Here is a 13217-nt window from a genome sequence, read left to right as displayed (position 1 = left end):
AAGCTTTGAAACTTTCAACACCTGTTTACCATCACCATATCCAGTTATAGGCAAGAGTACATAACTCCATCAAGGATTTTGGCTGAATTATGGCCCCTTTTGACTTAGAAATCTTGGTTAAGTTTTCCGTACCAGTTCATATTTTTTGTAAAGTGTTTGACATATGGCTTTGAAACTTTTATCACTTGTTTAGTATAATAGTCTCTGTCTGTAGGAAAGAGTACATAACTCTGTCATCTATTTTTGCTGAATTATGGCCCTTTCTGGACTTCTAAATTGGTTCTGTTTTCATACAAGTCCACCTTTTGTCAAAACTATTTGACATATGGCTTTTAAACTTTGAACACTTGTTTATCATTATGATTTCCATCTGTAGGCAAGAGTACATAACTATTTTGACTGAATTATGGCGCTTTTTGGACTTTGAAATTGGTTCATACATTGCCATTTAGTGCAAGACTTATCGAAATCAAAGAAATACAGGAACATTGTTTGTCTAATCTATTTATTTCTTTTGTCTGAATATCTGTGGAAATATTTTGACCCCATTCTTCAATCAATTCTTCGAATAGTCGAGCGCGCTGTCATTAGACAGCTCTTGTTATCCCCTGCTGAAGGCATTGTCTGTTAGGTTGTTTTTCAGTCCTGTTCTTGCATTCATTCTGCCTGTCTATCCCAAATGTTAATGAAAATGTTAAGTTTTCAAAAGATATTATAGCTAGAATCACCAAACTTCACACAATTAATTGATTAACACATAACCCCTGTTCACATTTAGTATCATCACCCTTTACTTCGTGAAAGCAGAGATTTTCCTTTGATTTCATAAAAAAGTAGGGACTTTTGACAGTAAACGAATTGCTATTTATTGATCTTCGTGAAACTGTACACAAATATAGATCATTATAGGGAGGTGAAGCTTGTGCAACTTTTTTCTGTATATCTTCAGTAACTGCAGAGTTATTGCTCTTTCATTGTTTTAGCATTCATAAATTCCCACATAACAAAGTAAAAATTAGATGGATCTTAATAAAATTTAATACAAATATGTATCAATGTAAGGCAGTTGTGCACATGCATCTTTTATCTTGATATCTTAACTAACTTTAAAGTTATTGCCTTATTTCTGTTACCTTAAGCATGTTTATAAAAAGATTTTCTGGTTGTGTTACGTATTACACTGAAGTTATTGTAAGTTCAGTTTTAACAAAGCTTATTAGCTTTGATAATAAACATTTATTACAAATGTCATTCCTATATGTGGGTTATACTACACATATAGGTTGCAAGGCTTTCAAGAACCAGTGCAAATAAATAAACTTTTGACAGTTGTTTTCATGAATTTATGTCCTGTATGAAATTGTTGCAGCATTAAAAACATGTAAGTAGAGTTTACAGGAATGGAGAAACTGTATGGTAGATATCACATACAGAATTTGCAATGCAGATTTAATAACAGTAATTCTTATCATGCTGGACACGATTGTCTCTGCCTTTGCGACCTGTGTAGATCATGATCTGTACTGTTCACCATTCAGTCAGTATATGTTTGATAAGTACCCCTTTTAACAGTTAATGGTACTGTCCAAATTGAAAGATTGACAAGCTCATTATATAAATTTAGAAGGGTAAGGGTTAAGACAGAATTTGTTTTATATTTATAGAGACAGCCAGTATGGAGTGTTCCAGATTCTGACGGAGAGACATACAGGGTAGAACCAAACAGGAAAACCAGACAGTAAGTACTCTGTTTACTATTACTGTAAAAGCAGAAATTTTCACAAGGGTTTAACTTGCGTTATATTTGCGAGGCCCTACATCTCGCAAAAATTATTCCTCGCATAAATATTGACCATTAGACTAAGTTTAATTCAAATTCAAGTAGGATACCATTTTTAGCTCCACTATTCAAAGAATAGTCTAGCTATTCTACTCACCCTGGTGTCGGCGCCAGCGTCACACCTTGGTTAAAGTTTTGCATGCAAGTACATACAGCTATCATTTAAAGGCATATAGCTTTGAAACTTATTTTTTCTTTTTCTAGATCAATTACCAACCTCACTGGGTCAAGTTCCATAACTTTGACATGTATTTTGAGCAAATTATGCCCCCTTTTGGATTTAGAAAATCTGGGTTAAAGTTTTACATGCAAGTTACTATCTCCAAAACTAATGCAGATATTGAATTGAAACTTCACATGTGTCTTCGGGGTTATAAAACTAGTTGATAGCATCAAGCCCCATAACTCTGACCTGCATTTTGGCCAAATTATGCCCCCTTTTGGACTTAGAAAATCCTGGTTAAAGTTTTACGTGCAAGTACATACAGCTATTACTTAAAGGCATATATATTTGAAACTTATTTTTTCTTTTTCTAGATCAATTACCAGCCTCACTGGGTCAAGTCCCATAACTCTGACATGCATTTTGGTCAAATTATGTCAAATTAAAGTTTTGCATGCAAGTTACTATCTCCAAAACTAATGCAGATACTGGATTGAAACTGTATAGATATTTTAACATTTAGGGTAACATTTTCCTGCTTCTAGGACAATAATTGTACCCCCCCGACAACAAAGTTGTAAGGGGGGGTATACTGGTTTCAGGTTGTCCGTCTGTCTGTCTGTCCGTCTGGTCGTCTGTCCGTAGACGCAATCTTGTGCGCACCATCTCTCCTTATCCCCTTGACAGAATTTAATGAAACTTCACACAAATGATCAGTACCAACAGTAGTTGTGCATGGGGCATGTTAGGTTCTTTTAGAAAAAAAATTTGCAGAGTTATGGGACTTTGTTTTTTTGTTACTATACTATATACATATACACAATCTTGTGCGCACCATCTCTCCTCATTCCCTGGACACAATTTAATGAAACTTCACACAAGTGATCAGTACCAACAGTAGTTGTGCATGGGGCATGTTAGGTTCTTTTAGAAAAAAATTTTGCAGAGTTATGGGACTTTGTTTTTTGTTAGTATACTATATACATAGACACAATCTTGTGCGCAGCATCTCTCCTCATCCCCTTGACACATTTTAATGAAACTTCACACAAGTGATCAGTACCAACAGTAGTTGTGCATGGGGCATGTTAGGTTCTTTCAGAAATTTGTTTTCCAGAGTTATGGGACTTTGTTTTTTTTGTTACTGTACTATAGACATTGACACAATCTTGTGGGCACCATCTCTCCTCATCCCCTTGACACAATTTAATGAAACTTCACACAACTGATCAGTAACAACAGTAGTTGTGCATGGGGCATGTTAGGTTCTTTCAGCGACAAAAATTGCAGAGTTATGGGACTTTGTTTCTTGTTAACATACTATGTACATACAGTCTGCATATGCAATCTTGTGCGTGCCTAATCTACCAAACCCTTGCACACAATTTAATGAAACTTCACACAAGTGATCAGTACCATTCCTAGTTGTGCATGGGGCATGTTACATTCTTTTAGATAAATATTCTGCATAGTTATGGGACTTTGTTTTTTGTTACTATACTGTATACATACAGTCTATATACATACAGTCCACATAATTATGCAGTCTTGTGTGTGTCAAATTGCAATGTACTGTGTCAGTGCATGCAGGGGGTACATTCATCACCTTTAGTGATAGCTCTAGTTTGAATAGTCGAGCATTGGCTGTCTTATGGACAGCTCTTGTTACTATTTCATGAATGTTAAACCTCGCGAACATACTCAAAATTGACCCAGCGAAAAAATGTGCTTTTACAGTACATACTGTTTCTGTCTGTGGATTTTATGAACAAGTTGCTGGTACTTTGAATCTCTTGCCCCTAAATGCTTGCTCTGACCACATAATGTGTGGAATTAAAAGCTCTGAGGATTGCTTGTGAAAGGTTTGTTATTCAGCAAGGTGTACCCATGCCTGATTTTAATTAAATGTATGTCAGAAGGAGCACCTTTTGTCTTCCTCCACCAGTAAAGATAGAAAGTAACCATGTAACCTAACTGGTGCTAGAATGACTTAAATTCAAACAAAACAGACATTAGAGATTGGTTTTAATTGGAAGGCAAGCTAGCTTTGACTAAATTGTATTATATTGTACTGAGTTTGATTTTCATTTACTTTTGAGACATATAGTTGGTAACTGAAACTGCAAAAGTATTTACTTACAGGAAATTCCTGTGTTGTTTTGTATAAACAGGAAAAATCAACAACAACACGTGTAGCGTTCGTTCATAGATAATTATTAACATCCAACGTTTCGGCATTAAGCCTTCATCAGGGAAGAATAACAATTTTTTTTTTTTATGCCCCCGAAGGGAGGCATATAGTTTTTGAACCGTCTGTCGGTCCGTCGGTCTGTCAGTCTGTCCGCAATTTTCGTGTCCGGTCCATATCTTTGTCATCGATGGATGGATTTTCAAATAACTTGGCATGAATGTGTACCACAGTAAGACGACATGTCGCGCGCAAAACCCAGGTCCGTAGCTCAAAGGTCAAGGTCACACTTAGACATTAAAGGATAGTGCATTGATGGGCGTGTCCGGTCCATATCTTTGTCATCGATGGATGGATTTTCAAATAACTTGGCATGAATGTGTACCACAGTAAGACGACGTGTCGCGCGCAAGACCCAGGTCCGTAGCTCAAAGGTCAAGGTCACACTTAGACTTTAAAGGATAGTGCATTGATGGGCGTGTCCGGTCCATATCTTTGTCATCCATGGATGGATTTTCAAATAACTTGGCATGAATGTGTACCACAGTAAGACGACATGTCGCGCGCAAGACCCAGATCCGTAGCTCAAAGGTCAAGGTCACACTTAGACGTTAAAGGATAGTGCATTGATGGGCGTGTCTGGTCCATATCTTTGTCATCGATGGATGGATTTTCAAATAACTTGGCATGAATGTGTACCACAGTAAGACGACGTGTCATGCGCAAGACCCAGGTCCGTAGCTCAAAGGTCAAGGTCACACTTAGACGTTAAAGGTCATTTTTCATGATAGTGCATTGATGGGCATGTCCGGTCCATATCTTTGTCATTCATGCATGGATTTTAAAATAACGACGTGTCGCGTGCAAGACCCAGCTCCATAGGTCAAAGGTCCTAAACTCTAACATCGGCCATAACTATTCATTCAAAGTGCCATCGGGGGCATGTGTCATCCTATGGAGACAGCTCTTGTTTTGTGTTGTTTTGTAAAATATCAAGCATTTCTCCTATAATTTCTCTACAGTAACTACTGCATTTAAAAAATTTATATCAGTGAGTAAGAGGGGACTACTCAAAATGTTCTGGCATTTTGCTTTATATTGAAATAATGTTATAGTATTTGTATGCATTACATTTTGTGTATTTTATACATAACTTATCTTGTTGAAAAATGAATTTTTTTTTTGCTTGAAATTATCATGGATGATAATTAGTGCCTTATTAATGTACATGAGTATTTTTTATTTCAGGGCAAAATTCAGTGCGACGGCCCCTGTACGGTTTGATGATAAACCACCATTTCCTAGGAAATCCATGGACAGTGAAAATATATTTTTAGATGGCAATAAAACCTGGACACCAGGGCAGGACAGAACAGAGAGAGAAAAGGTTTGCTTTGAAACAGCATTATAAAACTTTTTTAAGCTTAAAGATTTACAGCGCTGAATCTAGAACCTGCAGGTCTATCTTCAATCCAGAGGCCATGGGATTGATATCTGGGGAGGCAAATGCTGCTATCCTTAATGATTTAGATAAGATATTCATAATCTTGTTCAGATTAATAAGTTATTTCCTGAAAGCAAGTTAGTAAAGGACTGAAATGAAAAACTCTGCTGATTAATATTTAATTGAAATACTAATGGGTGCCTAATTCAGCCGAAATACTTCTGAGAGTAGTATGCAACTAAAAATCTATTAAACTGAAATACTTTCTTTGGGTGTAATATTTTGCTGAAACACTGTTAAAGGTCATAGTCGAGCGCAGTACCTTTGAGTATCATATTGAATGGAAATTCTGGGGCCTCTGTGGCATAGTGGTTAAGGTCTCTGACTTCAAATCACTTGCCCCTCATTGATGTGGGTTCGAGCCTCACTCTGGGCGTTGAATTCTTCATGTGAGGAAGCCATCCGGCTGGCTTACGGAAGGTCGGTGGTTCTACCCAGGTGCCCGCTTGTGATGAAATAATGCACGGAGGAGCACCTGGGGTTTTCCTCCACCATTAAAGCTGGAAGTCGCCATATGACCTGTCATGTGTCAGTGCGACGTTAAAAAAAAAAGGAAATTCTGTTGTCTATTTAACTGTAATACCTTTAAGTGTCATATTCAATTGAAATTTTTCTGAGTGTGTATTTAACTTAAATGCCTTTGAGTATCCTAATAAACTGAAATAGTGTTAAGTAAAATTTTATTTAAATACTTATGAGTGTCTTATTCAACTGAAATTCGTTTGTCTAATATCTAATTGAAATTTTGAGTGTCACATTCAATAGAACTTCTGTTAAGTGTGTACTTAACTGAAATACTTGTGTGTGTCGTATTTAACTTAAACACTATTGAGTGTCATATTCAACTGAAATTCCACCGATTGTGAATGTAACTGAAATACTTGCGAGTGTCATATTCAACTGAAATACCATTGAGTGTTATATTTAAGTGAAATACTGCTGGAAGATGGTGTAACCCAGCAAAATATTGAACAAAAGCTTGCAACTTACACAGCTATTCTGCCATCTATTCGTATCCAACTTCTGTGGAACATTGAAGATTTGATTTAAGTTGATACAAGATATATAATTATAATGTTTAAAATTTGAGGTGGAATCACGGCTAGTAACATATTGAAATTTATAATGTGAACTGGTTTCTAGTTAGCATATAGCCATATACTGCCTTTTGTAACTCTAACATGTTAACAAAAGAGGGGGAAACTAGGTTTTGTTTATTTTAACTTTAGTTTCTACATTTGCCTCCCTTCTGTTAAATGTGCACAGCTTTAGGAAATGATAAAGAAAAAATATTATACAAGAATGCAAAATAACTTACAACTTTCTACTGGAATTGAGGGTTATTATAGTCTTATAAAATGTTTGGAAGTTACAAGATTACATTGTTCTTTTGAATGAAGATATTGTCAAAAGAATGATTATTGACAGATTTGGAAGCCTTCATCTTTGCCGTACTTTTCCTTTCTTTTTCAAAATGTTCAGCTTACCTTTTCTTTATGTCATATGACCTTTCAGAGTGAAGAAACAATTACAAATTTTGGATATATTTAGAAATTTATACAAATAACATCATTTTTATGGGTGGATATTTTAAAAAGTCATTAAATATCATAATTCTCCTTGGGTTTTTTTGTTCTCGGTCAGAATCCCCTGTGTTTGCCCAGCATTGTCTTAACAGGGCAGTTAAGAGTCTTACACCGCATATAAAGATTTCATTTCTCAAGCCTACAAAACTATATACATATATATACATATATATACAATATTTTGCAGCCCCGGTCAGGTTCCCCTGTAAATGTACGAGATTCTGTCAGAGACTCTGTGAGATCTCTGAGATCACAAGAAGGAGGTGGTTGGAACATTCCAGATGATACTGAGGTTTCCTTAGCAACAGAATGGTCAGAACGTGAGTAGGAAGAAAACTTGCATACTTTCAGTTCATTTAATTTCAGTGGGTATAAATTTTGTGAATTTGTCTCAGACAGGCATTTCTGGGATATGACTTAGTGAATTCCCAATTAGGCCTAAAAAAATTGATTCCGGTATCCTGACTTACCCTTAAAATTAAAATTTGCCGTGACCCTAAATGTTTTTATGGCGTTTAATTTTTTTTTTATTTTGATATTTCTGCTATTTTTCATACTTTTCAAAGGAAGTTGCTCTTTCTTCATTGTAAAAAAAGAAAAAAATTACTATGTACCTACCCTATTTTTTTGGGGAGTGGGGTGGGGCTTAGGGGCATGTTACCGGAAACAAACAATTTTTTTGAAAAAAAATGATGAGTTATTGTCATCAATTGATCTGCGTCAATGTTGCCTGGTTAAGTTTTATTTTTAGGTCAGCTTTTCTCCTAAACTATCAAAGCTATTGCTTTGAAACTTGCAACAGTTGTTCACCATCAATAGCTGAGTCTGTACAGCAAGAAACATAACTCCATCCTGCTTTCTGCAAAAATTATGGCCCCTTTTGGACTTAGGCAATATCAGATTTCTTGGTTAAGTTTTGTGTTTAGGTCAACTTTTCTCCTAAACTATTGAAGCTTTTGCTTTAAAACTTGCAACCTTGTTCACCATCAATAGCTGACTCTGTACAGCAAGAAACATAACTCCATCCTGCTTTTTGCAAAAATTATGGCTCCTTTTGGACGTAGAAAATATCAGATTTCTTTGTTAAGTTTTATGTTTAGGTCAACTTTTCTCCTAAACTATTGAAGCTATTGCTTTAAAACTTGCAACACTTGTTCACCATCAATAGCTGACTCTGTACAGCAAGAAACATAACTCCATCCTGCTTTTTGCAAAAATTATGGCCCCTTTTGGACTTAGAAAATATCAGATTTCTTGGTTAAGTTTTGTGTTTAGGTCAACTTTTCTCCTAAACTATTGAAGCTATTGCTTTAAAACTTGCAACACTTGTTCACCATCAAAAGCTGACAGCAAGTACCATTGCTTTTTGCAAGAATTATGGCCCCTTTTGGACTCATGGGTAGGACAATATTTCTGTTATACAGAGACAAAAAAAATCAGATGAGCATCTGCACCCCAAGGTGGTGCTCTTGTTTTTTAGGCCTTCGCAAAATAAAAAATGTGATTAGGCCGCCACAAGTATAAATGATTTAACAGTAAACAACTTGATACTGATGAGTGATCATGCATACTTTTTCCAGTTAGAATTAGGGATCTGTTTGATTGATTGGTTAAGGTTGCCCCTCACTTCTATAGCAGAGAGCCCTGCTCATGTTTTCATGTGGTAAGTCATCTAGCTTGCTTGGAGAAGGTTAGTGGCTCTTCCTATGTGCTGACAAAATAATACACAGAGAGTCACCTACTAGCCCATCTTCTTAGCTTTGTTGAGAGAGAGAGAGCATAGATCTATGGATTGAGGGGTTCTGAGTTTACCCTCAAGGCTAGGTGTAATGCTCTTCAGAGTCATCATGTCTAAAATCATTCATCCTCCGCCTCTGACGCATGTGAAGAAATTGTTATTTACCTGCAGAAAACAAGTTAGTACTGCTACAGAATCCAAGAACACTGTTGTATATTTACGCACTATTTGTAATGCTTTATTTTGTATTTTGATATTTGATACAAGGCTTAACAAGCAGTTCTTGTTTGTGTAATTAACATGTTCTTTCTAAATGCATCAATCCCCACATAAAGATAGTTATTTGCAGGAGAAGAAATATATATTAAAACTGTTATTACAGTTTATGTAGTTTTTGTTAAGTATGAAACCCATTAATTGTATTTAAACGATACATGAATACACACTTTACAAGCCTGTGTTATTGCAAACCCGAGGTTGTGGTTCATTCCCTAAATTGTCTTGAATTTTCTTTGCATTTTTATCTGTTAAAAGAATTATTATCATCCTGATATTGAAAATGAATTGTATCAGTTCTGTTTGTAGCAATATTGTTTAGGTCTACCAAGATTAAATGTATTTGGGGTCAAGTTTTTGGTTCAAAATCTTGTCATAGTAACATAATAATTATATTTTCTTTTTATTCAGCTAAGACAAGTGGTAGAGCCTCTCCAGGGCCTCCTAAAGGTATGCATTGTTTTGTCATATAAGATTTCAAACTTAATTGTCTATGTTTTTTGTAGGATTTTATCTCTCATATCAGGTACAAAAGTTATATCAATGAGTTCACAAAGCTCTTGCTAGAGTTCGCAAAGCTCTTGTGAAATAAAGTTTTGTCATTTAAAAACTTGTTTATTTCCCTACAGAGATGCCACTAGGGATTGTTTAGCAGTTGCAAAATATGTATCTCAAGCTCTGTGTTACCAATACCATTTTGCAGTTAATATTTTTTTTGAAAATTTACATTGAGATACTAATATTAAGAAATAAATACTTCTGTTATCTCAGACATTTTGACAAAGGATTTATTTTCATTGTATTTGCAAACTGTTCATATTCATATATAAATATTCGTAATAGGGTTATTATGTTCATAAATTAATATATATATCTCATAAGGTGCCCATAAGTCTGTATATTCTAAGTAAATTATTCTTCAGCACCTACCTGTTCAAATTTGAGCTATTGGTAACTTTCAGCTTTGCAAAAATAATTAATTTTACAGTATAATTTTAAATGCACGATTTAAATACATAGATATTATAAACCTATCTTTATTTATCTTTCAGCCTACTGAACAGAGAAGAACAGAATCTACCTGTATCAATATGCCGTCCATTATTTATTGCTTAATTCTACATACACAACTCTTGTATTCTACATATCAAATGCAAGTCTTGTATTCAGTTTCTATATATCAAGTGCAAGTCTTGTATTCTACATATCAAGTGCAAGTCTTGCATTCTACATATCAAATGCAAGTCTTGTATTCTACATGCCACATGCGAGTCTTGTATTCTACATATCAAGTGTAAGTATTGCATTCTACATATCAAATGCAAGTCTTGTATTCTACATGTCACATGCGAGTCTTGTATTCTACATGTCACATGCGAGTCTTGTATTCTACATATCAAGTGCAAGTCTTGTATTCTACATGTCAATTGCAAGTCTTGTATTCTACATGTCAGTTGCAAGTCTTGTATTCTACATGTCACATGTTACATGTTTGTTGCCAAGTGGGAACACCTCTAGTAGGAATATAACATGCTTGGTCAAATATTTCCATTCATGGTTTTCAAGAAGATGGTGAAAATACAATATTCCTTGCTGTTGAATAAATTTCTAATGGCTTAAATGCTATATCTCATTTTGAACTGTGGTTCTGTTAAAAAATTCAAAATGTACAAGAAAACAGTTTTTGCACAGTTTACATACATGTGATTATGTTGGTAAAAAAAAAAATGAATTAGTATTTTCTAAAGTTTTAGATTTATTTATCAGTACACTGGAGCATAGATTTGCTTCAGGTGAGTGACTTTGTCATTACCTTTTTATAAGTCATGTTGACGATCTAGAATTATCCTGACGATTGTTTACAAGTTGAGTTGTACACATATCAGTCTTTATTATGAAGTAGTTGCTTATATTTATATAAATTTTCTTATATTACTTTACATGTTTTACATGTCTAGAAATTAAATTATTTTATGATGATGTCATTGTTATATTTTATAATGTCCTTTTGTGATAAAACAACTGCTGTGTAGAATTACTTCCCTATCAAGGTCTTCTTGTAAATTTTGTAGATATTACCCTAAGTAAAATAGTTTTTATCCCCCCGAAGGGAGGGATATTAGTTTTCAACTGTCCGTTCCTTCGTTCGTCACATTGTTAACTTTTTGCATGAAGGTACTTTACTCACGAACCACTGCACCCAGGACCTTCAAACTTCACATGCTGATAGTACTTATTGAGTACACGACCCTTACGGACTTTAGGGTCAAAGGTCAAGGTCACCAGGTAAAAGGTCAAGGCGCTGCTGGGGCATTTGTCACCATTAGTGACAGCTCTTGTTTAATGCCTCCTTTTGAAGAATAGTGAGTATTTTTGTTTTGCTCATGCCGGTAGGTCAGTTTGTTGACAGGCTGTTGAGTTTCTGGCCGTTAACTAGAGAATACATATTCATCCACTAGTCAAACTCTAGAATGATTGCCTGGTGTGAGTAGATGACCCAGGTTATTTTGGAGGTCAAGAACAATGTCACAGTGACTGAGACTGAAAACAATTTCTGACCAATAACTAGAGAACACTCACCTACGGTGGTGTAATTGCCAGTTTACAATCTTGAGCTTATGGCCATCAGACTTTGTAGAATGAATGGGCGTGATCAGTAGATAACACATAACGTTTATGGGCCATTACACCAAAGGTCAATGTCATTACATCAATGGTCAAGGTCATTACATCGAAGGTCAAGGTCATTACATCAAGGGTCAATGTTACATTTGCGACTGAAAATTGCACATCCATTTACCTCCAGCTGGCAACCAGAGTTGTTATTAATGACACACCAACACAACTACAAGTCATATGGCGACTTCCCAGTACCTGATAGTGGAAGAATACCCACGGTGCCCATTCGAGCATTATTTCAACACAGGCGGGTACCTGAGTAGAACTGACGATCTTCCAGAAGCCAGCTGGATGACTTCATCATATGAAAGTATTCATAGCCCCAAAGCGAGGTTTCGAATCCACAGCAGTGACATACACGTTGTTAAGTCAGCAACCGTAACCACACAAAGGTATCTTGTTCCTGTTTGATTCACCAAGATCCTCGACCTCTGATACATGTGGGGAAGTTGGCAGTTATTTGCGGAGAACAGGTTTGTACTGGTACAGAATCCAGGAACACTGGTTAGGTTAACTGCCCGCCGTTATATGACTGAAATACTGTTAAAAACGGCGTTAAACCCAAATCAAACAAAGATTCACCAAGAATAGTGAGTATTTTTGTTTTACTCGTGCCGGTAGGTCCGTTCGATGTCCGGCTGTTCGATATCTGGTTACATACCTATACACTAATCAAACTCCAGAATGATTGCCTGGTGTGAGTAGATGACCCAGGTTATTCTAGAGTTAATGGTCAGAGTCACAGTGACTGAGACTGAAAACAATTTCTTAATAACTATAGGGAACACTCGCCTACTCTGGTCTAATTGCCAGTTTCCAATCTTGAGCTTATGGCCATCAGACTTTGTAGAATGAATGAGTGTGATCAATAGATTACTAGTACCCGTATCGTTTTTGGGTCATTATATCAAATTTCAATGTTACAGCTTGCTTGAGACTGAAAATTGCACATCCATTTACCTCCAGCCGGCAACCAGAGTTGTTTTTGTTTAATGACACACCAACACAATTACAAGTCATATGGCGACTTACCAGTTCCTGATGGTGGAAGAAGACCAAAGGTGCCCGAAATTATGTCAACACAGGCGTGTACCTGGGTAGAACCAACAATCTTCCAGAAGCCAGCTGGATTGCTTCGTCATATGAAAGTATTCAGCGTCCCAAAGGAAGGTTTTGAATCCACAGCAGTAACTGATTCAGAGATTCAATAAGCAACTGTAACCACACAAAGGTATCTTGTTAC

General features: G+C 35.9%; 1 protein-coding gene across 7 annotated transcripts in view; it reads left to right on the top strand.

The window, feature by feature from the left end:
• LOC123540360 (uncharacterized protein C8orf34 homolog) overlaps positions 1-11275 on the top strand; it is a 44892-nt gene extending 33617 nt beyond the window's left edge. For 3 of the 7 annotated variants that reach the window (XM_053527381.1, XM_053527380.1, XM_053527383.1), the window contains exons 14-18: positions 1665-1738; positions 5440-5578; positions 7469-7601; positions 9707-9745; positions 10348-10614. In XM_053527381.1, the coding sequence (XP_053383356.1) occupies positions 1665-1738; positions 5440-5578; positions 7469-7601; positions 9707-9745; positions 10348-10355 (393 nt within the window). In that variant the 3' untranslated portion in view covers positions 10356-10614. The other 4 variants (XR_008367953.1, XR_008367954.1, XM_053527382.1 and 1 more) reach the window with 4 other exon arrangements.
• Positions 11276-13217: the final 1942 nt, after the last annotated feature.

Source organism: Mercenaria mercenaria, chromosome 16, assembly GCF_021730395.1.
Source record: "Mercenaria mercenaria strain notata chromosome 16, MADL_Memer_1, whole genome shotgun sequence".
In the NCBI taxonomy this organism is placed as follows: domain Eukaryota; kingdom Metazoa; phylum Mollusca; class Bivalvia; order Venerida; family Veneridae; genus Mercenaria; species Mercenaria mercenaria.
Note: the sequence above shows the minus strand (reverse complement) of the source record. Positions and strands in the feature narration are given on the sequence as shown.